The sequence below is a fragment of the Lampris incognitus genome, chromosome 12 (assembly GCF_029633865.1).
Source record: "Lampris incognitus isolate fLamInc1 chromosome 12, fLamInc1.hap2, whole genome shotgun sequence".
Taxonomy (NCBI): Eukaryota; Metazoa; Chordata; class Actinopteri; order Lampriformes; family Lampridae; genus Lampris; species Lampris incognitus.
In genome coordinates, this window is record NC_079222.1 from 11,510,369 (window position 1) to 11,533,553 (window position 23,185).

The 23,185-nt window shown below is 42.7% G+C and overlaps 1 protein-coding gene and 1 long non-coding RNA gene across 4 annotated transcripts in view; one reads left to right on the top strand and one right to left on the bottom strand.

The window, feature by feature from the left end:
- The window catches only part of tsc1b (TSC complex subunit 1b), a 63,444-nt gene that overhangs the window by 21,592 nt on the left and 18,667 nt on the right, over nucleotides 1-23,185 (top strand). For both annotated transcript variants that reach the window (XM_056290326.1, XM_056290327.1), the window contains exons 9-15: nucleotides 612-718; nucleotides 3,465-3,630; nucleotides 9,966-10,087; nucleotides 10,467-10,563; nucleotides 11,193-11,300; nucleotides 18,563-19,211; nucleotides 22,186-22,229. In XM_056290326.1, coding sequence (XP_056146301.1) covers nucleotides 612-718; nucleotides 3,465-3,630; nucleotides 9,966-10,087; nucleotides 10,467-10,563; nucleotides 11,193-11,300; nucleotides 18,563-19,211; nucleotides 22,186-22,229 — 1,293 coding nt within the window. The remainder of the gene's footprint in view (nucleotides 1-611; nucleotides 719-3,464; nucleotides 3,631-9,965; nucleotides 10,088-10,466; nucleotides 10,564-11,192; nucleotides 11,301-18,562; nucleotides 19,212-22,185; nucleotides 22,230-23,185) is intronic.
- LOC130121509 (uncharacterized) lies at nucleotides 14,524-22,346 on the bottom strand. Of its 2 annotated transcripts, XR_008811078.1 has the most exons (4): nucleotides 17,969-18,074; nucleotides 17,113-17,259; nucleotides 14,744-14,881; nucleotides 14,524-14,636 (listed from the first exon to the last, which is right to left on the bottom strand). It is a non-coding gene; the product is annotated as an uncharacterized LOC130121509 (long non-coding RNA). The 2 variants fall into 2 exon arrangements; XR_008811079.1 differs by lacking the exons at nucleotides 17,113-17,259; nucleotides 17,969-18,074 and adding an exon at nucleotides 22,245-22,346.

Below are 23,185 nucleotides of genomic sequence, written 5' to 3' on the forward strand. Positions count from 1 at the left end.
TTCCAAAATGAGAGTGAATCTGGGGTTGACTTGCACCTGCCGGTGAGCACCGACGACGGTAATGAAGAGGGATGTGCTCTGGCAGCTGCAGTCAGGGGGTGTGCGCTTCTGGTGTCGTTGAGCCGGTGAGGAGGGGCCAACTTTGAATATTGTGTTTACCAACCGCAACCGACAAATCCTACTCGTTCTACCTTCAGCCGTGTCATGGGATATGCTGCTTCAGTACACTTTAACAGCAAATATTCCTGGGATCATCTCAGAAAATTGCAGATGAACATTTAGTATCCAGGAACTTGTAGACACTGACTATCCCTGGAACAAATTGGCCACAATTTCAAATATTGCCCATACACGGTCCAGCCATATACTAGGTTTTGACCTAGTGTTATATTATGCATCAAGTTTTCTAGATGATGTAAAGGAACTAAGGATCATGACTTTCACTTAATGTATAAATCACCATGGAAGCTTCCAGTGCAACTCAGGCAAAAGGAGATGGATATTTCTGCCTCAGCAGAGAGATGACGTGGTACAAGGGAGTGGAGATTGAATGGAAGTTTAGTCTTATAAATAGCTGATATGCTGTGCTGTCTCTGTTCTCTTGTCAACAGGAAGTTCGTCTTCAACTCCACGACAACCCCTGCTCCCACCTCTGTCCTTACCCCCCTTCTCAGGGACGCAGTCCTCCTATCGTAGCCCACAGACCTCTAGACGCCAGGTGGGGTAATTTATATTGTCATCAACAGAGGTGCCTTGGGTTCAGCGGTGAAAGAAATGCAGGATCAGTCTGTCAATAGATCTGTATAGAGAAGCACTAAGCATGCAGTTGTTGCTTTTCTATTCACTTCTTTTTGTTGTGCACCGAGGGTTGTTTACACATGATATGTCAGCTGTGTTGGACTTGATGAATCGGTTGCTTTATTCCAAGTCCACTCCAATCAGGTCAACGAACAGTCCCCTTATTTTCATAGAGAGGGGGAGAGAGTGGGAATACTCCAGACAGAGGATGGAAAGGAGGTGGTTTGGTCATACCTCAGGAGCAATACAACTCACCCTCGTCCTCATCCGTGTCCTGCCACTCCTCTGTCTCAGGGTTGGTTGCCATAGAGATGCCGTCTCTCTGTCGCTCTCTCACTCTCTCCCTGTCTGTCTCTCTCTCAGTCTGTCTGTCTGTCACTCTGTCTGTTTCTGGGCCAGCCGCACAGGGGGTCTTGGTGTTTTTCTGACCCCTGGGGTCTGTCTGAGGAATTGTGTGTTTGTTACCCTTTTCTGGCACAGACAAACGGAAATCCTGGAAAGCAAGGGAGACCCACCAATTTAGTTAGTCGGCATTTTAAATGTTTGTTTTTGGACTTAAGCGCCATATTCATAATGTTCAAATGCTATGAGTGGAGTTTTCTTTGCTCTATGATTTAATATCATGTCTTATTAGGGGCAAATCATGTATTTCTTCAAAGATAGTAGTTTAACAAAGTGCTTATGTAGAATTGTCTCCTAATGTTCACTTTATTTACTAATCATCCCAGCTAGCCCGGTACTCAGAAAGAGCAGCTCATATACAGGGTGTTTTATTACTACAATAAGTAATATGTCCATCCCTCCCGAGGTGTCTTTTAGCGGGAGACAGAGCAGCTTCCTTCCTCAGTGTCCCTGCTCTATGGACGCTCATTGTTCTTAACTGTAATCACATGCAAAACCTTTTTGTATGATGGCCATCTTATTTACACTTTCTTATTTTGGTGGTCGGGTTGCTCTGCCCACATACAGATCCTGAGCCGATTTGATAACATTTGTTCCCCATCCTAAATTAACATGTTTTACTTGAGATTATTTAAGGTCTTTGGACAACAATGTAGTAGGTCAGGTGAATCGGACGTACTGAATTGTCCCTAGGTGTGAATGTGTTGGCCCATGTGATGGACTGGCGGCCTGTCCAGGGTGTCTCCCTGCCTGCCGCCCAATGACTGCTGGGATAGCCCCCAGCATCCCGCGTCCCCAGTTGGGATAAGCAGCTTGGGTAATAGACAATGAAGGGTTGATTATTTGATGCAGAATCTTTTTCTTTAACGTACCCTCATGTTGATGTAGCTAAATGACGAGCACACCTAGGGCCCCATGATTTCTGGGATTTTGAAAACGTGGAGGGAATCATGGAATGGAGACATAAAAATTGGATTTCAGATAGAAACACTGAAGTGTTTAGAATTTGGAGAATTGGGGAGATTAATTTGTGATGATATGAAGAATTTAAAGCAAATTAACTTTAGACCACCCGTTCCTTTCTCTCACGGAAACCCAGTGCACATACATGCAGTTCAATGTCTTTGTGTATATAAGTGTGCGCATCAGCATGCACACATCAGTAAACTCACGTGTTTTTTTTTTGCATGGGATAGAGATTTTTTTTTTTTGATGTGACCAGCATCATGGCGGCACGGTGGCGCAGTGGTTAGCACGGTTGCCTCAGAGCAAGAAGGTCCTGGGTTCGAGCCCCAGGGTAGTCCAACCTTGGTGGGTCATCCCAGGTCATCCTCTGTGTGGAGTTTGCATGTTCTCCCCGTGTCTGCGTGGGTTTCTTCCGGGTGCTCCGATTTCCTCCCACAGTCCAAAGACATGTAGGTCAGGTGAATCGGCCGTACTAAATTGTCCCTAGGTGTGAATGTGTGTGTGTTTGTCGGCCCTGTGATGGACTGGCGGCCTGTCCAGGGTGTCTCCCCGCCTGCCACCTAATGACCGCTGGAATAGCCTCCAGCATCCCTGTGATCCTGAGAGCAGGATAAGCGGTGTAGATAATGGATGGCTGGATGGTGACCAGTATCATAAAAGACAACAGTATCCAAAAAACTGGAAACAGCCATTTTGCTTTTGTTTTTATTATTGCAGATAATTATACTGACTTTCTTATAGTAAATATGGGTGAAAGGACAAAAAAATCTGACTAAAAAATGACAGAGAAAACCATAAATGGGAAGAAATAAAATAGAATATGGGAAAATATACAATGGATTTTATAGGGCACCTCCTCACCAGTTTACCATGCTCTACCATTCAAGACCCACACGTACTCGTGTCTTCGTTTACCTCTCGGCAAGAGCCCACCACCACCCCTCTTCTCCTCTTTCACATTTTATTGCCGTTTGTCTTTCAGTTCAAGTTGTAGTGTTTTATCTTTGAGAACAGAACCGGAGATCACTCCAAACCATGCCACTGAAATAAAGGCGTTTTAACTTAACAGAAGAAGAGTGACTTGGTTTGGAGTGGTCTCCAGGTCTATTCTTGGAAGATTCATTAAGCCTTCTTAGCAAACAGCAACTTACCAACTTTCAAAAAACTCTCGATACAAGTCATCCGAGCACGCTGGCAAGCTGTTTTTTCTTTGTGGTGTTTCATGTAACCAAGATCGGTGATAATTTCTCTCTGACAACATAAACGGATCTCATTGGCTCATCTTTCCTCCCTCTTAGAACTCCAGCTGTGAACTCAACTCTTCCTGCGGGGGTAAAGACCCTCTGTGGAGCCCCTCCTCCTTGTGTGGCATGGCCACTCCCCCTTCCTCTAGGGGCATGTCGCCCAATTTGGAGCTCTCCCAGAGTGCCTCACATCTCCCCAGCCGCTTCCACTGCACCTCAGGTGAGAAGTTACATAAGTAGTTGTGCTTTTTATATGTCAGTTCTTCTAGCCTACGGACAGTGTTCCTCATGTGTCCTCTCTATTTGATGCTGGTGCTTTGAAACCACCGTCAATGAAAACAGTCAAGGGAACTACTAAAACCATAATCCATTGCACCTGTGATGAAGCAAATGCAGCCCGAGCTTTCTGTGGTTGTATTGATGGCGCCATGTTTCATGTAGAGGAGGATTTTTTTAACTGAAGTTCAGAATCAGAATCATGTTTATTGGCCATGTGGGTTTGCACATACATGGAATTTGACTCTGGTTTCGTGGCTCTCTCAGTGTACTTAACATAGAATAACAACACAACAACGCAACAATCTTCAGATATACACAAGGATTGACTATATACAGGTGAAATAAGAGGCAACAAAGTGCAATGGTGCAGAAAATATATGAGATGCTGAAAAGAATGTTAGCAGGTTACTTACATGCCTGAGGTAGATGGACATGACAGAGAGTACCAGTATACCTACAATGTACAGTACAGTATATACAAAATGGTTGGATTTATTTGACAGTGTTAAGCGTTCATTTGAATGACAGCCTGCGGAAAGAAACTATTTTTGTATCTGGTTGTTTTGGTGTACAGTGCTCTGTAGTGCCTACCAGAGGGAAGGAGTTGGAACAGGTTGTGACCAGGGTGTGATGGGTCTGCAGTGATGTTGCCTGCCAGTTTCCTGAGTCTGGAGAGGTATAAGTCCTGAATGGAGGGCAGATTGGCACCAGTGATTTTCTCTGGACACAACGTTTATTGAGAGAAATGTTTCATCACTCATCTAAGTGACATCTTCAGTGTCAACTGACTACAGGTATCACCACCCTTATAAACAATAAAGTGGCACAATGACAGAAAACAACGATCGGTTTCATTATGCAAATTGCATTAACCATTTACTAGAGTTTCAACGTCAATTTGTACTTTTCACAGAGGATTTGAGAATGGTTGCAATCACAGCATTGTAAGATGGTGACAGATGTACTCTTAGGCCCCGCCCCTCGGATCAGGGATGGTCATTCCCTCTTCACATAGATGGCCTCTTTGACTCCCCGTTCAAACCAGTGTTCCTCCTTATCAAGGATGTGCACATCCTCGTCCCTGAAAGAGTGGCCACTGGCCTGTAGATGGGTGTAGACTGTGGAGTCCTGGCCTGACGCGTTTGCTCTCCTGTGTTGTGCCATCCTCTTGGCCAGCATCTGTTTTGTTTCCCCGATGTACAAATCACGGCAATCCTCCTGGCACTTAACAACGTACACTATATTGCTCTGTTTGTGCCGGAGGACCCGATCCTTGAGGTGCACCAATTTCTGACGCAGTGAGTTTTGGGGTTTGAAAGCAGCGGTGTTTGGAAAATACGCAGCTCAACGTTGCCGACACTCTCGCCACATACAGAATCACCGCTGGTTAGGCAGCTGTTGTTCTTCTCCTCTCTTCGACCAGCTGGTGCGGTTTGGGCGTCTTCCTGGCTTTGACAAACGCCCAGTTAGGATAACCACACTTAACCAGGGCCTGTTTAATATGGGATTTCTCCCTGTCCCCGGTGGCTGTGTCAGTGGGGACATTGTCAGCTTGGTGGTACAGCGTCATGATGACTTTTAGTTTGTGCTCCAGTGGATGATGAAAGTCAGACCTTAAGTACTGATCAGTATGTGTTGGTTTACGGTAAACATCAAAAATCAAATGTCCCCAATCACCAATTGCAATTTCATAGTCTTAGAAGGCTAACCTCTCATTTTTGGATCCTCCCTAATGAACTTGATGTAGTTGTCCACAGTTCATGTGGTCGGAGAAATGTGGTATGTCCTGAGATTTAATTTTAACCCAGGTATCATCCACAAATCTGAACCAATCCCTTAACCGGGAGGGGGGGAGGGGGCTAAGCGTACATCTGTTGCCATCTTACAGTGCTGTGATTGCAACTATTCTCAAATCCTCTGTGGATAATACACATTGCCATTGAAGCTCTAGTAAATAGTCATGGCAATTTGGATATGGGCGGCATGGTGGCGCAGTGGTTAGTGCGGTCGCCTCGCAGCAAGAAGGTCCTGAGTTTGAGCCCCGGGGTAGTCCAACCTTGGGGGTCATCCTGGGTCGTCCTCTGTGTGGAGTTTGCATGTTCTTCCCGTGTCTGCGTGGGTTTCCTCCGGGTGCTCCGGTTTCCTCCCACAGTCCAAAGACATGTTGGTCAGTCAGGCGAATAGGCCGTACTAAATTGTCCCTAGGTGTGAAATTGTGTGTGTGTCAGCCCTGTGATGGCCTGGCGGCCAGTCCAGGGTGTCTCCCCGCCTGCCGCCCAATGCCTGGTAGAATAGGCTCCAGCATCCCCGCGACCCTGAGATCAGGATAAGCGGTTTGGATAATGAATGATGACAATGAATTTGGATGTGAAACCGATCATTGTTTTCAGTCATAATGCCACTGTATTGTATATAAAGGTGGGGATACCTGCAGTCAGTAGACTGAAGAGGTCACTTAAATGAGTGATGATGAGTGTCTCTCAATAACCGTTGTGTCCAGATGAACTGATTAAACTTTCTTTGATTTCCTTGCCTGGATGATTGCACATGCATTAAGACACTTAAGTGTCGGTTGTAGTCTGTCCCTGTCCTGTTTGGTGGCTGAGCCAAACCAGACAGTGATGGATGTGCAGAGGACATCCTGGATTATTGCAATGTAGAACTGAATCAGCAGTTCCTGAAGCTGGTTGAACTTTTTGAGTTGGCAAAGAAAATACATCCTCTGCTGGGCTTTTTTTTTATTATTGTGTCTATGTTGGATGCCCACCTTATGTTCTGGAACCCAGAAATCTGTAGGTTTTCACTGCAGACACCATGCTGTAGAGTATGGTGAGGGGAGGGCAGTATTGGGAGGCTTCTCCTGAAATCATCATCTGTCATCTCCACAGTTTTGAGTGTGTTCAGCTCTAGGTTGTTAGGACCGCACCAGAGGGCCAGCTGTTCAACCTCCCGTCTGTATGCAGATTCGTCACCATCCTGGATAAGGCCGATGATGGTTGTGTCATCCTCAAACTTCCGGAGTTTAACAGACAGCTCTCCTGAGATACAGTCATTTGTGTAGAGGGTAGAGCACACATCCCTGGGGGGTGCCAGTGCTGATGTCCAGGTGCTGGATGGGATTTTCCCAACCTCACCAGCTGCCTCCTTTCTGTCAGGAAGTTTTTAATCCCCTGGCAGATGGGGGCTGGTACAGTGAGCTGGGTGAGTTTGGAGTGGAGGATATCTGAGACGATGGTGTTGAACACTGAGCTGGAGTGTCCTGTTGTGTGAGGTGTTGGAAGATGTAGTGCAATCCCATTTTGACTGCATCCTCCGCTGACCTGTTTGCTCAGTAGGCAAACCGGAAAAGGTTGCGCAGAGGGGCTCTGATTTCCTTCAGGTGGGCCAATACCAGTTTCTCGAAGGATTTCATGACCATAGACATTAGGGCAACAGGCCTGTAGTCGTTTAAACCTGTGATACAGGGTTTCTTGGGGACTGGGATGATAGTGGAGCTCTTGAAGCAGGAGGGGACTTCACACAGCCCCATTGATCTGTTGAAGATCAATGTGAAAATGAGGGCCAGCTGGTCAGCACAGACTTTAAGACAAGAGGGTGGCTAGCCATCCATGCCCAGTGCCTCCCCAGTCTTCTGTCTCTGGAAGAGCTGGTGTATGTCCTCATCACAGATCCTGAGTGCGGATGGGGGTTCGGTGGGGAGGGGAGAGGGTCCGGCAGGGGGTGCAGTTGGTTGTGTGTTGTGGCCAGAGATGGTGAGGGGTGTGAAAGTTTACTTATCCAACCTGCAGTAAAACCCATTTACATTGTCAGCAAGTTGATGGTTCCCTGCAGTGTGGGGGGGATGGTCTCCTGTAGTTGGTAATGTCTTTCAAACCCCTCCAGACTTATGGGTCGCTGGCAGAAAATCTGTTTTTCAACTTTTCAGAGTAGCGTCTTTTTGCCACTCTGATCTCCTTTGCGTGTGTATTTCTGGCTTTGTTCGACCAGATCCTATCTCCACTCCAGTAGGCTTCTTCTTTGTGACCAAGCTGCGTGAGTTTTGCTGTGAACCAGGTCTTATTGTTGTTGAAGGTACAGAAGGTTTTGGTGGGCACACACATTTCCTCACAAAAGCTCATGTAAGATGTCACAGTGTCAGTAAGTTCCTCCAGGTCTGTAGATGCACCCTCAAAAACACAAGTCAGTGAAGTCGAGGAAGGCCTGGAGCTCCAGTTTTGACTCATTGGTTCATTTCCTCACAGTTTTAAACACAGGCTTTGCAGATTTTAGTTTCGGCCTGTAAGTTGGGGTAAGATGAATCAGACAGTGATCAGAGAGTCCTGAGGCTGCACAGGGGACAGAGCGATAGGCATCCTTTAATATTGTGTAGCAATGATCCAGAGTGTTTTTGTCTCTGGTGGGACATTTAACATGCTGTCTGTATTTTGGCAGTTCGTGGCTGAGGTTTGCTGTTCAAGTCCCCAAGGTTAATGAGTAGGGAGTCTGGATATTTGCACTCCATGTTTGTAATGTGATCAGCCAGGTGTTTTAACGCCTCTTTAACACAGGCCTGGGGTGGGATGTAGACACCAAACCGATTAAATGATGAAAATTCCCGCGGTGAACAGAATGGTTTACAGTCGATGAAAAAGGTTTCTAAGTGAGGGCTGCATGATTTCTTCGACACTGTGACATCCGTACACCAACCTTCATTTATGTAGAAGTATATGCCGCCACCCCATTTTTTTTCAATCGCTCCATTTCGCGGTCCGCTCGGAGGAGTTGGAACTGTGGCAGATGAAGTGTACTGTCCGGTATATTCTCACTAAGCCAGAGTTCAGTGAAGCACAGGGCGGCAGATCTGGAAAAGTCTGAGTTTTTTTTTTCTTTCTTCCATTTATGAGTAGTTTGTCCATCTTGTTGGCCGGAAAGTGGGCATTCACCAGGTGAATTGACAGTAGCATAGTTCTAAATCCCAGCTTTCACAGTTTAACAAGCGCTCCGTCTCACTTACCCCTTCGGCGTCTTCATTGTAGTACCAGCCAAAAGCTCGGCAAGACGTTCGTTAAAACGTTCAGTTAAAGTCGGTAAAAAAGTCTGTTCAGTTTTTCCAGTGGACAGTTGGAGGCTTAAAAGTTCTTCCCTGCTTGTATGTGATCAGTGAGGGGGCGCTGGAAACTAAACGAATTAACAAAAACAAAAAAAGTACAAGAGAGCGCAGAACTGAGGTTACCGTCCGCGGTACCATCTTGATGACAAGTTGAGGAGGTAGCCCGTTTTGAATTGTATTAGCTTTCAAAAGTAGTGATAATCAAGTAGGAGTGTAACAGTAAAATAACTTGTCAATAAAAATATACACAAAATATAGCCCACCTTTACTTTTACACTACAAAGATACACAGAATATGCTGTGATAATCCCTGTGCCATAATCCAAATTGCATTCATACAGAAGACCAGTTCATATAACAAACTAGTGCACTTACCCATTTCCCACACAATGTAGTCAAATGAGACTACAACAATAGTAATCTAGTAACCTGCCTCAACCCATCTCATACTTGCTTTTAGCAGTCCTACCGCAGTTATGTCGATTCTTTCATTGCTTTGTGTACCCAGCATCATCCTAATGCCACTGTAGCATCTCCCTAAACATCAAATAACTGTGTAACTACAGTGCCAGAGAGTGCGTTCTCAATCAATCAATCAATCAATCAATCAATCAATCAATCAATCAATCAATCAACCAATCGATCAATCAATCTTATTTAAAGTGCAGACTCACCACGCAGCATGGTCCCAATACATTTTACAATTAAAAAGAATACATAGGACAAAAAGGGCGGCACGGTTGCGCAGTGGTCAGCACGGTCGCCCCACAGCAAGAAGGCCCCAGGTTCAAAGACAAAAGAAAACAAACTCATTTATATTGATATACATATATATCTACAAACTTCATATGTCCACATGCTTGTGACAACTGAGCAAACCTGATGGCAGATGGAACAAAAGGTAAAAAAAAAGAAAAGAAGAAGTTTCTACAGTTTGTGTGTGTTGGACTGGCGGCCTGTCCAGGGTGTCTCCCCGCCTGCCGCCCAATGACTGCTGAGATAGGCTCCAGCATCCCCATGACCCTGAGAGATAAGCGGTTTGGGTAATGGATGGATGGTTTCATACGTGTTTCATAGAAACTATTGATGCCTAAGGTAAACTGCCAACCTATGGGAAAACGATGAGCGAGGGAAGCTTTGCAGTTGCTTTTTACCTCCTCATGTTTATTGCTTTTTTTTCTAATCAGGAGGGAAAGGAACACCCGCCTCTAGTACCCCAGCAACCTCCTCCCCGCCCCCGACTCTTTCAGACGACTTCACCATCATTTCCCTACCCACAAACACAGTCCAGTCTAGTCCACAGAGAAAGGTACACAAAATACTCCTTACAGTCACATCATTTGACTTATGTGAGTTTCTAGTACTTTGGGTCGATGAACAGTCTTTCACCAGTGTTCGGTAAGTTAAACTGTTTTGGTAAGTTAAAATATGTCTAAAATTGATTGCATGTATTTGTGTCACTTTTGGGTCTAGTGAGGATAATTTTCCTAAAAGTTGTGGTTGCACCATGCTCTGCTGCCTAGTCTAAATCAGGAGGCTCAGAGAGAGGAAGCTAAAATATTACTCATGAAAGACACACCTGTCATTATTTATTTGTCTCTTCTTCAATGGTTTTGCACTTTGGGGTATTTTAAAAAATGCAAACAAATGTACTATAAGTAGCAACAATGTTAATGTGTGACTTTCAGGATCGCAGACCAGGAGAGGCCAGTAAGCCTACACTGGTAAGACAGGAGCCAGTGAAAGAACCAGAGAAAGGTGGAGGAGAAGTAGCCAATAACAGAGGTAATAACAGAGGTTCTTATATTTCTGTTGTATTTCTATTGAAATACCTCTTAACCAAGTGAGTTCTGTAAATTAGACTCTTACCCATTGTGTGACACCTGGAATTAGATGATTTATCATAAACCTTTTCTATATATATATATATATATATATATATATGTGTGTGTGTGTGTGTGTGTGTATGTGTGTGTATGTGTGTGTATATATATATATATATATATATATAAGATATATGTCTATATGTATGTGTGTGTATATATATATAAGCAATCTTCAGTTGTCAGTGAATAAATTTATTGATGATTGCTTATAGCATGAAACAGGCTTGTACTGTCTCATAGAGAATTTACTTGACTAACTGAATTATTTTGCTCCTTATTTGTTGAGCACTATCCCTACCATTGAGTGTTTCTTTTATAAAGATTTTTATATATATATAACTTTGTTAAAAATATATATTGGACCTCCCTTTCGTGCATTTTCTAAGCATTTCATGTGTTTGGGACATACAACAACCATTCCTTTCTTATAAGAGATAGTAATATTTATACTAATTCCTTTTTTATTTCATGTCTGTTCTCATCCCCAATTTAGTTAGTTGGTCATAAACTTTACTATCTCCTAATCAGATACGAGAGGTGCTGAGAATATTTCCATGACTTTGACGGAACTGTCAGTTTTCATGAAGAAGCAGGAGCTGGATCTTCAGCTGAGAACAGAGAAGGAGAAAGAGGAAGGTAAACACTCAGATTAATGGACCCAGCATGGGGCACTAGAAAGCTCGTAATGAAAATTATAAATCCTAAACCAGAAAAAGCCAGAATTTCACAAGAAACTCACTTTAAAAAGTCTGAACGAGAGTCCATAAAATAATACCATAATACAAATTTTATTCAACGGTCCCTTTCATGACACTCAAGGTCACCTTACGGCAAATACAATAAAACAAAGCCATTAAAACATTAGTGCAATCAACAGTAAAATACACCACTAGCAATAGAGCATACATCAGCAGGACTTAAAAAAAGAAAGAAAGATGAATTTGATATAGTTAATGCTGCTAAAGTAAGTATGCTACTTTAAAAAGGTGGGTTTTAAGAGCAGTTTTGAATTCTGTAATGGGAGTCCAGTAAGCGGATGTGACGGGGAATGGGGCTTCAGAGTTTGGGTGCCGCATAGGAGGAAGCCCTGGCACCCACTGTGCTGAGGTTGATGGCTGGTAGTGCCAGTAGACCTTCTGGTGAAGACTGCAGGGAGTGAGATGGAGTTTAAGTCTGAAGGAGGTCTGTGAGATAAGCAGGGAATAGATTATGAAGAGCTTTGAATGTTAATAATAACATTTTAAAATTAATCTGCTGTAACACAGGAAGCCAGTGTAATTGAATCAGCAGGGGAGAGACATGGTCAGTGGACTCTGAACGTGTAATAATCCATGCTGCAGAATTCTGGATGAGTTGAAGTCGGTGAATAAGTTTGTTGAGGATGCCTGCCAGGATCGCATTCCAGTAGTCAATGCGTGATATGACGAAAGCACTGACTAAGACTTCCGTGGAGTGTTGTGTTAAAGCAGGGTGTAGTCTGGAGATGTTTTGCAGATGGCAAAAGGCAATCCCGGAGACATTGTTTATATGACTGGAAAAGGAACGGGTACTATCTAGGATAACACCAAGGCTCTTAGCCTTAGTGGAGACAGGTATGGTGGCTCCAGAAATGGGGAGTGAGCAAGTATTAGTTTTTGAGAATGTAGATTTAGTCCCAATGAGGAGTAGCTCAGTTTTACTACTGTTTAATTTCGGATAATTGTTAGTTATTTATATCTGTATATCATGGAGACAAGCAGTGAGGGTACTGGAGGGGAGAGTGGAAGTGGGCTTAGTGGACACATAAAGCTGTATATCATCAGCATAGCAGTGCAAATGGATACCACAGTGCTGGAAGATGTTGCCAAGAGGGAGGAGGGAAATAATATACAGGAGTGGCCTCAACAGTGAAACCTGTGGAACTCCATGAGGAACTATCAAACTTTCTGACTGGTCATTCTGAATTTATACAAATGTGTCCTGTCATGTGTAAGTTAGGAAGCAAACCGCTTATACACCGTGTCCCCAACTCCAATGCTAGCCAGATGATCCACGAGGAGCTGATTGGATATAGTATCAAAGGCTGCAGTGAGGATAAGGAGGATAAGGATAGCGAGTAGACTGGAATCAGCTGCACAAAGGAGGTCATTAGTGATCTTGACTAGGGTTGTTTCTATGCTCTGTTTGGGACAAAAGCCAGATTGGAATTATTCAGTGAGATTATTGTTATCAAGGTGGATCTGGAGTTGAGATGCAAATACCCTCTCAAGGATTTTGGAGATGAATGGTAAATTGGAAATAGGCCTGTAGTTTTTTTGGTCAGTAGAATCTAAATTAAGTTTTTTCAGAGGTGGTCTGATTATGGCAACCTTCTGTGAAGGGGGAATTGTGCCAGTGGACAGAGTTGATGATGAAGGTTATCAGGGAGATGATTGGCATTTTTAACTAGGGTTGTAGGGATGGGATCCAGGTGATATGTGGAGGTGTTAGACTTAGTAATAAGTTCAGAAATGTGATTTTCAGCCGGAAGACTAAAGTCACATAGGACAGGGGATGAGGACAGTTTCATGGCACTTGCTGATGGTAAGTCAGTCTGCATGATATTAGCAGAAGCTAGCTGCTCATGAATGGTCCTAATTTTGGAGTTGAAAAACGTCAAAAAAGCAGAGCATCGTTCATTAGATAGGTTACTGTTCATATTGGTGTCAGGTGGATTTAGTAACCTTTTAACTTTGGAGAAGAGACTTCCAGTATTCCCTTCAACTGTACTGATGATATTTGCATAGTGGGATGTTTTAGCTATTGAAAGAGCATTTTTGTAATGGAGTATATGATCTGAATACATGTGTTTGTGAACAGCAAGTCCAGTCTTGGTGCAAAGCCTCTCAAGCCGCCGACCTATAGCCTTGAACTGATGTAATTCAGCTGTGTACCAGGGACCAGTATGGGCAAATGAGACAACCTGTGTTTTAAAGGGGGCTTAAGTATCAAACGCAGAAGATAAAATATTATTGTAGTAGTCCGTAAGATCAAGGAGTGAGGAGTAGCTCAGTTTTACTACTGTTGAATTTCAGATAATTACATTGCATTGAGTCAGATCGATTTCACAGTGAGGGTCACAAGCCACCCAAGGGGTTGTCCATGTAAGGCCACAACCCTGTGCTCTATCAGTCGGCAAAAAACAATCTCTTCTGTGGGTTCTGGATCGGGGGGGGAGTACATCTGTCGCCATCTTTCAATGCTGTGATGCTGTGTTTGCAACATTGCAACTATTACCCAATCATCTGTGAATAGTACACATGGCCACTGTAACTCTAGTTAGTGGTCACGGCAGTTTGCATATGAAACTGATCGTTGTTTTCGGTCATTATGCCACTGTATTGTTTAAAAGGGTGGGGATTCCTGCAGTCAGTTGAGAATGAAGAGGTCAGCAATAACTTGCCCAGCAATAACTTGCAGTAAAATTCTAAAGCAAGCCCAAAAATCAAAACAAAACAAAATGGAGGCGTGAGAGACTTGCTCAGCTTTACTCCTGAGAAAAGAGAAAATGGCTTAGCCCAAAGACCGAGCTTTAGTAACATACACCATTTGTTGGATGCTTTCATCCAAATTGGTCATGCTTTATTGAGTCACCTAAGAGGAAATTCAAAACCTCTGACTTTAGCAGCGTTAGTGCTGAGTTTTACCAGCTGAGCTACAAAAAATCATCAACCAGGATTTAGAAGCATTCTGTTTTGACTGTACAGACATTTCATACCCATACATCATTTGGTTTGGGCTTCGGTAAATTTTTGTCATGTTTGAATCTTTTCCACAGGTGTGAAAAGTCCTTATGGACTGCAGTGTGTACAAAACTAGTCAAAGTAAACATGCTCAGTCTTAACAGTTTATTGCAATTTATTGCCATTTGTAGCCACTTTGTCATCTAGATGATGTCTAGATAGGTGTTTGAAATGCTGCAGTAGCATAAGAGACATTCATGTGGTTACACACCTATGAGAGAGACAAAACAAAATTACAATCCATTAATTGAATAAAAATGTGAAGTTAAAAAGGCAGGTTGAATGTCAGCATGCATGAAGGTGAATTCACATTCTTACAGGCATTCTGTCTTTTTCTTGTCATGATGTTTTTGTAACACAATCCACTGCAGACTTTACCAGTGTGCTGACAGATGTATGTTCCACCCAACATACATTTCGGCACATTTTGGAGAGGATCAGATTCACATCCTTGGGCTGCAAGAGAGGAAACATCTGTGTCACAACACAATTCTATGCTAGATATTTTCTTCCCTGGTTTTGCCCACCATGTGGGGCCTCATTGAAATTAATACAATAGGCTAATCATGTTTTCCATTTTTATTAATATTGCAAGCAGAAAAATTACAACATTCCCTGGTTCCATTTCTGTTTTTTTGGTTTGTTTTTCCTTTAGTTTATTAAGTTGAAGGGCCCAAAGAACTTCACGGCCATTTCTGAACGTAACTATTTCATGTCTTGAATCATGCTCAGTAATCCAGGTAAGAAAATCAAAGAAGGTTGAATCAGTTCATTTGAATTCAATGTTTATTGACAGATACGTTTCATCACTCATTTAAGTGACATCTTCAGTCTAAACTGACTGCAGGTATCCCCACCCTTATAAACAACACAGTAAAATACGGTGCCTAATGACCAAAACCAATGACCAGTTTCATATGCAAATATGGGTGCGACCATTGATCATGTGTACTATTCACAGAGGATTAGGGATCGTTGCTATCACAGCATTGTAAAATGGCAACAGATGTATAACGACCAAAACCAACAACCAGTATCATGATCAAATATGGGTGTGCCGATTAACTAGAGTTTCGATGGCTATGTGTACTATTCACATGGAACCATGTCTCCATATCGCTGTAGGAGCCTCGTCTGTTTTGGATGTTGGCGTCTAAAGACAAACTGAGAAGTTCCATCATCTTGTCCCTTTCTGCACTTCCTAAAGAAGAAGCAGTTCCCATCATCTTCCTCCTTCCATTCTGCCCCTTTCCTCTCCAGGTTTTCATGGTCAAGAGCAGAGTAACTGCCTGCCGCTAAAGCCATATGGACATGGCTATGAATGATAGTGTTAGATGGGAAGTAGGCCTGGTCTTCTTTATGGGGTTTGCGCAGGTCATGTGCACCTATCTGTCAACACATATTGCTTCAAGGCTGTTTTCACAAATGCGACAGATGTTACTGCTAGTCCTACCACCTCCTGGATTTTGTCTCTCACTTTAGGGTGGATATGTCTTGAATAGCAACATCCTGAGTCAGTGGTGTGGTTTTGGTGAGCTTCCATGAGTTCAATTTTGACATGGATAAATATTGAGGTTTGTGGTTTTGTTTGGGCCTATTCTTGCTTTAGCCCTTTCATGGCGTCTTCTTTTCTGGCTCTGGAGGCATCTCCTTTGTGTCATACCTAAAACAATTTAAAAACAAAATGTTTGCAAAACATCCACATCTTACCATGCTCACTCTTACAATACATTGGAAAGATTAAGTCCTGTACTCCAATAAGTCACTGTCAAACGATAAACCTGTTATACACAAGTAGGGCCTCATCTTTTCAGTTTTGCGGAAATCACATATGGAACCATGCTTTAAAAATAAAGCTAAAAAGTCACCTCTTTACATGCCGAATAAACAGTTTTGCTGGACAGTCCAATTTCTTCCCCTTTCTGGACATGGAACCTCTTTTTTTTTGTTTATACATGTTCCAGAGAATGCTAATGCTAGGCAAGATAATCAGTGAGTTGCGCAACTGCACAAACTTAATTTGCAAAATATTTAAAACCTAATCATAAACCTGTAGGTCTGAGTCTGATCATTGTTTGCAAATGTACCTTAAGTGTAGAAGGTCTTCTACAAGGTGCTTTGCCATGTTCACGGGTCAGAATGACTCTTTGAACCCGTTTACACTTGGCTTTAAAATGCGTTTTTTTGCGATCAGATCACAAGTGGACAGCACTAAACACAAGTGTAAACGACCACCAAAACGTTCTGTGAACCGGTTACTCAAACCGCTTGCCAAGGTGGTCCGGGACACATTTGACCATATATCTTTTGTAGTGTAAACGCTAATGCGTCCTGATGCCTCCCTGACAAGGACGTAACAGGAAATCTTCTTCGATGTAACGAAATCTGATCACAAGTGGTCAGCAGGACGCATTTGGAGACGCATGATAGACACAGGTGTAAACGGTGATGTGTCTCGCTGTCCACTTGTGAGCCGATTGCCCAAAATGCATTTTAAAAGCAAGTTTAAACAGGGTCTTTGTGACTTAAAGGGGAGTATCTTGAGAGTAGTACTCCACTTGCCAAAACTGTCTGCTAGAGTCTTTCAAGTTTTCAGACCTAGGATCATAAGAAAGGGCCATTTACACACAACCAAAACAAATTTAAAAGAAAAAAAACAATTCCAAGAAATATCATTTCATACATACCACGTGTTGAAAGAAGCGAGTGTGGCTCTTTTGTGGTTTTTCAGCAGGGTCCCCGGTTCTTCTTCTAAGTTCACAATTCCAGAAATATAGCCACTGCTTCTCTTCAGTATTTGAAAAGATGAAGGCACCCAGGATAGATCTATTGAACTTAAATCCAAAGAGCAAGGATTGTTGAGCAAGGTTTGTGGCTTCCCAATCACACTGTGATTTTACTGGACTCACTCTCAAACACACACACACACCCACACACACACAACCCGACTCTCATACACTCACTCACTGATTGTAAATTGAACAACTTACGATAAGGTGCAATCCACTTTAAATTTGTTGACAAACTGGTGAGGTTAGAGTTGTATGATTCAACACTGGGGTTAACCAATTTAATGTTAACAATAGACTAGGGTGAATTCATTCTTTATAGCGCCATGGGGCAAACGTTAACGAGCGCTCCGCACATGACGCTTGTTTACAAAGGAAGCTTGTTAACATAAAGTTAGCTTGTTCACAGTTAGCTAATGTTAGCTAGCCAGTACATTTCATCTAATATTTTCATGGCACATGATATGGGGCACATTTTACGACATTCTACTGTTAGCATGACTGGATAGTGCAAATTAAAAGTAGTAACCTACATTATTTGTACTAAACTAACGTAACTCGCCCTCCATCGTGGAAAACTCATGAAAGTGCACTCAGAGCAGGGCTGAGATGGTTACGTAGCTAGCCAAAGCATGCACTACTACGTCCTGCAAAACCACGCCCATCCGGATGAAATACCAAGTTTTTAGGGAATCCCATTGGATGGTCAGTGGGCAGCATGTTCCTCGGGCGTAAAAACGGTCAAAATTCGTACTTGTATTTTGTAGCTTGTAACTTCAAGGATGTACAGAAAGGTAGGAATTTGTGTGTCTGTCTCTCATGTAACTGCACTGCTGCACACAAAGGTAGGTGTTGTATACTCACTGTGGATTAGTGACAACAGCTGTTCAATAACCAAACATGAGACAGGAGTAGGAGTGAACATGGGCTTCATCTTTAGTAACACACTTCTGAACGGCTGGTTACACGTATCAGTGATGTACACAGGGGAATTTACAGAGTGCCGTTAGGGACACACTAATAGTCAATACACAACAGTAGGAAATTTGTGTGTCCGTCTCTCAGACTTGTGAAATCTCACTGTTGAAAATATGCTTGTACAAATTTTAATTACGCATACACAAAATATTTCTACAGCTACAAAACTCTTTTACACATGTGCAAGTCATATCTGCGTCCACAAAACTTTTCCACACATGCACAAAATATTTCTACAGCTGCAAAACTTTTTCACAAGCTCAAAATATATATAACCTTTATTTGATTCCATACACAACATGCATCCAGATTTTACTCCACCACAACCCTCCTTATGTTCAACCCTATCTGCTTTTTTTCTGTGCTGTAGCTGCAATCACAGAAGAGCTGCTGAAGATCACTGAGGACAAGCAAGATCTGGCTGGCCTAAGGGGCTTTGACTCTCCTTTCTACCACACTACAGAGACTCTGACCGGCTACCAGGCCCAAGAGAAGACCTTCTCCAGCGCTCAGCCCAGTGGTTCTGTCCGGGATACCCACAATACTGTGTGTACTCCAGACAAAGCAGAGAACACAGCAAATACAAGTGTTGGCAGTGGAGCAGGGAGTAGTGGAGTTGTAAGTGCAGGAGACAGCAGGAGTTCAGCCCTGGTCCTGGAGCAGTCCTGGTCCTTTCAGTCAGTTTTTACCCCTATCGATCACCACCTTCACCGGAGTCCCTCGGCCCCAGAGGACGAAGTATCCAAGTTTGGCCTGCTCTCCCCCAGCCCATGCAGTAAGACACCGGTGTCGTTGCCCTATGAGATCTTTTTTGACTTGGCTTTGCCCAGGGCGGCCTCACTTTTTGTGGGCAAGAAAACCTCGGAGGCAGTGCACAAGGCAGCAATGGAGAGGCTATTGCAGTCAGGGGATGGCTTAGAAGATGGAGAGGAAGAAGGGGTTGTGTCTGCTTCACCACTGGAGGTGCTGGATCGCCTTGTTCAGCAGGGGAGCGACACCCATGATAAAGTTCTCAAGAGGTGAGGGGCTAAGCTTTCATTCAGCTCCACATCATCACAGTATGACATGTCATTAAAGGCATACTTAGATTTCTGCTGTTTTTACTATATGTCTTACTTACACAGTCAGACAAACTTGTGGATACCCTTTCTATTCCTTTATTTTTTGTAATATGCATATATGTCATCTAAGACACATACAGGTATTCCAGCAAAATAGTCAAAACTATAAACTGATTCTTAGGATTTTGCATGTACTTGGGAAGATGTTTGGTAAGAAAAATTGGTAACGCTAGGCTAACGAGTAAAATGTATTAGCAGTCGGCGTCAGATAAGGTTTATTTCCCTTCTAGTGATCGTGAGACATCCAGCAATTGAGCTAAATGATGCTAATCTCACTGTTCAGTGACCTTCAAACTATATGTACAGACTTAAAAAAGGTATCTACGAGTTTGTCTGTCTCTATGTAAGTAGGACACAGTAAAAACCCGGAAGCCAAACTATTCCCCTTAGTTTTAAAAACTAGCCAGCATGCACTTTCTCAACCTGTAGATAATTTGTAATCTATGCTAAACGTTCTGGGCAACATTTTATATATATATATATATATATATATATATATATATATATATATATATAAAATATATATTATATATTATATATTATATATATATAAAATGTTGCCCAGAACGTTTAGCATAGATTATATATATATATATATATATATATATATATATATATATTTCATCTATTGCTCACTGAGGCAAACTTGGCTGCCTCCAGTCTAGTGCCCTGGCTCCAAAGGAAACACCCAGTTGAGAACAACTATGGCTATTGTTTAATACTCTACCCAACCCAGCTCTTTTCTCACACACACACACACACACACACACACACACACACACACACACACACACACACACACACACACACACACACACACACACACACACACACACACACACACACGCGCACACGCGCACACACAGTCAGTCCTGGGAGCCAATAACACAACAGCGGAGACAGTGTCAGCAGAAACAGGGTTAGGCAGAGAACAATCTGCCTTTGCTCAACTCAGTTCCCTATTCCCCTTATTTTCACCAAAGCTGAAAAGCAGAACATGGCCTGCTGGAGGGAATTTAATCAGCCAATACAGACAGCCTATTTCAGACACCCAAGGTGTGTCTCTAAGTCAGGGGATGCTCTGCTCCATCTGTGCTGCCCTGTGTCTGACCCTTATGAAACCAGTGTTTCTATTTGGCTTTTCAGGTTTAAACCGTATTGTTTTCATGCTGGATTATTATTATTATTGTTATTATTATTATTATTATTATCATCGTCATCATTATTATCATTTTTTTTCGTAAGATTTTTTTTTTTGCACGAATTCCTGTGAGATGGTAAATGAGATTTTGCAATTGATTGGAAGTTGTGTGCAAGTGCTCCCCGAGAAATATGACTCCAATCGGCCTGATGGGGGCGCAATAATTAAAGGTCAACATTGTGACCTTTGAAAACTCCTACGCCGTAAGTCCGATTTACACAAAACTTAGTGTAGACATCTACCACAGCCATCACCCTCACTCTACAAATTTACCTCAAGAACCACTAAAGTCCACCTGACTCGATTTTCCGCCATTTTGAATGACAAAAAAACATGTTTTTGATCTCTTCTCCTAAATTGGGTCTAATTGCTACCAAATTTTCTGTGGATCATTACTGGACCATCCATCCATCCAATATAAAGTCAAGTCAATTTTATTTGTATAGCCAAATATCACAAATTGCAAATTTGCCCATTGCTGATATCCATGTTAGTTTTCAAGATATTGACCAATGAACTTCAAAAGGGCGTGGCTCAGCTCCTAAATAGACCAAAGTTAACAATCGTTGGGCCAATCATCACAAAACTTGCAGGATATGTCCACATAATGTCTGTGAATGTTCTCATTCATCCAGGTCATGGTTATCCAAAGGAATTGAATCAAGTGCAACTGGACTTGGTATATATCCGTGAAGACGTTTCGCCTCTCATCCAAGAGGCTTCATCAGTTCGTGCCTTTCTAACTAGACCAAGCTAGTCACACTGAGGCGAAACGTCTTCACGGATATATACCAAGTCCAGTTGCACTTGATTCAATTCCTTTGGATATGTCCACATAAGTATCTTAAACAGACCCTGAAAGTTTCATTCAAATTGACCACTAGGGGGTGCTAAAATGCACAAAAATGGGCATGGCGTAAAACAAATCAGACTATAAATCAGAAGTTGTTTGTCCAATCATTACAAAACTTGCAGGATGTGTTTCATAGCAATGTTGAACCACGTGTGTAAAATTATTTTGAAATTTCTTCATAGGGGGCTCCACCAGTTCCAAACACATGCGTAGGCCTGGCGCGAATTGGGCTGTAAATCAGTTGCAGTTTGTCCAAGCATCACCAAACTCGGTGGATATTTTTAATTAAGCTGTTGAAGTTTTCAGATTCTAATCGTCTTTGCTGACTTGAACCCTGGATTTTTTTTTGTTTTGTTTTGTTTTTTTCTTTTTTAATTCATCTTTTTAAATCAGTGGGTCTCAGGTCCAGCTCAGAAACAGAGAGTTAAATTTTGGTGAAGATTGTTTGGAGCTGGTTACGATGCTCAAATTCTTATTGGATGGTAAAATAATGAAAGTTGTTAAATTCTAAGTGGATAGTTTATGTTCTCCCATTTTCCAGTTGCACAACTCGTTGCAGTTCTGCAACATCTCATATGACGTTTATATTTTGAATCCCGGAAACTGCCCTTGTTTTTGCTTATCCACTTCAAATGATAAAATCACCCTTAGAGAGCCCATTTCTCTAGCGCTTAGGAGAGGAAACCTGCCCCAGACAAACTGAGAGAAATTAGTCATATAACTTGTTTGTGCTCATCCTTGTACAACAAACATGTGACACTGGAAATGAGAGCAGTTGCTGATTTCTTCTCTCACAGTCCTGTTTCTCCTTTTGACAGATTACCTTTGCCAAGCAAGTCAGCTGACTGGACACACTTCGGAGGTAAATATGACTCACCAGTACTGTTGAGTATCATTAGAACGACTGCCCAAATATTTGATCATAACACGACTTTCAACAGCTGCCAAAACATTTTATCTGTAACGTGATGCATCCTCGGTGAACAGGCATGACTAGGTTTGTGTCACGAGTCTCCGGACATGAGCAGCAGTTTACGGCATTACCCAATTGTACATGGAATTTATTCCGGTAAGATCCGTACTTATTCACAGGGTTCCCACAGCCATTGATCGAAAGCAGAAGACTGAGGTGTGACTGTGTGGATGAGGACATTGTCTGAGGAGCAAGTTTATGCTAAACACACCGCTCCTTGATAAATGCTTAAAAAGCTCTAGCAAGAAAATGTGCAATATAATATGCACAGTAGATTTTTTTTCTTTATATGTGGCTCTACACTCACTGGCCACTTTATTAGGTACACCTTGCTAGTACCGGGTTGGACCCCCTTTTGCCTTCAGAACTGCCTTAATCCTTCGTGGCATAGATTCAACAAGGTACTGGAAACATTCTTCAGAGAGTTTGGTCCATATTGACATGATAGCATCACGCAGTTGCTGCAGATTTGTCGGCTGCACATCCATGATGCGAATCTCCCGGTCCACCACATCCCAAAGGTGCTCTATTGGATTGAGATCTGGTGACTGTGGAGGCCATTTGAGTACAGTGAACTCATTGTCATGTTCAAGAAACCAGTCTGAGATTATTCGAGCTTTATGACATGGCGCGTTATCCTGCTGGAAGTAGCCATCAGAAGATGGGAACACTGTGGTCATAAAGGGATGGACATGGTCAGCGACAATACTCAGGTAGGCCGTGGCGTTGACACGATGCTCAATTGGTACTAAGGGGCCCAAAGTGTGCCAAGAAAATATCCCCCACACCATTACACCACCACCACCAGCCTGAACCGTTGATACAAGGCAGGATGGATCCATGCT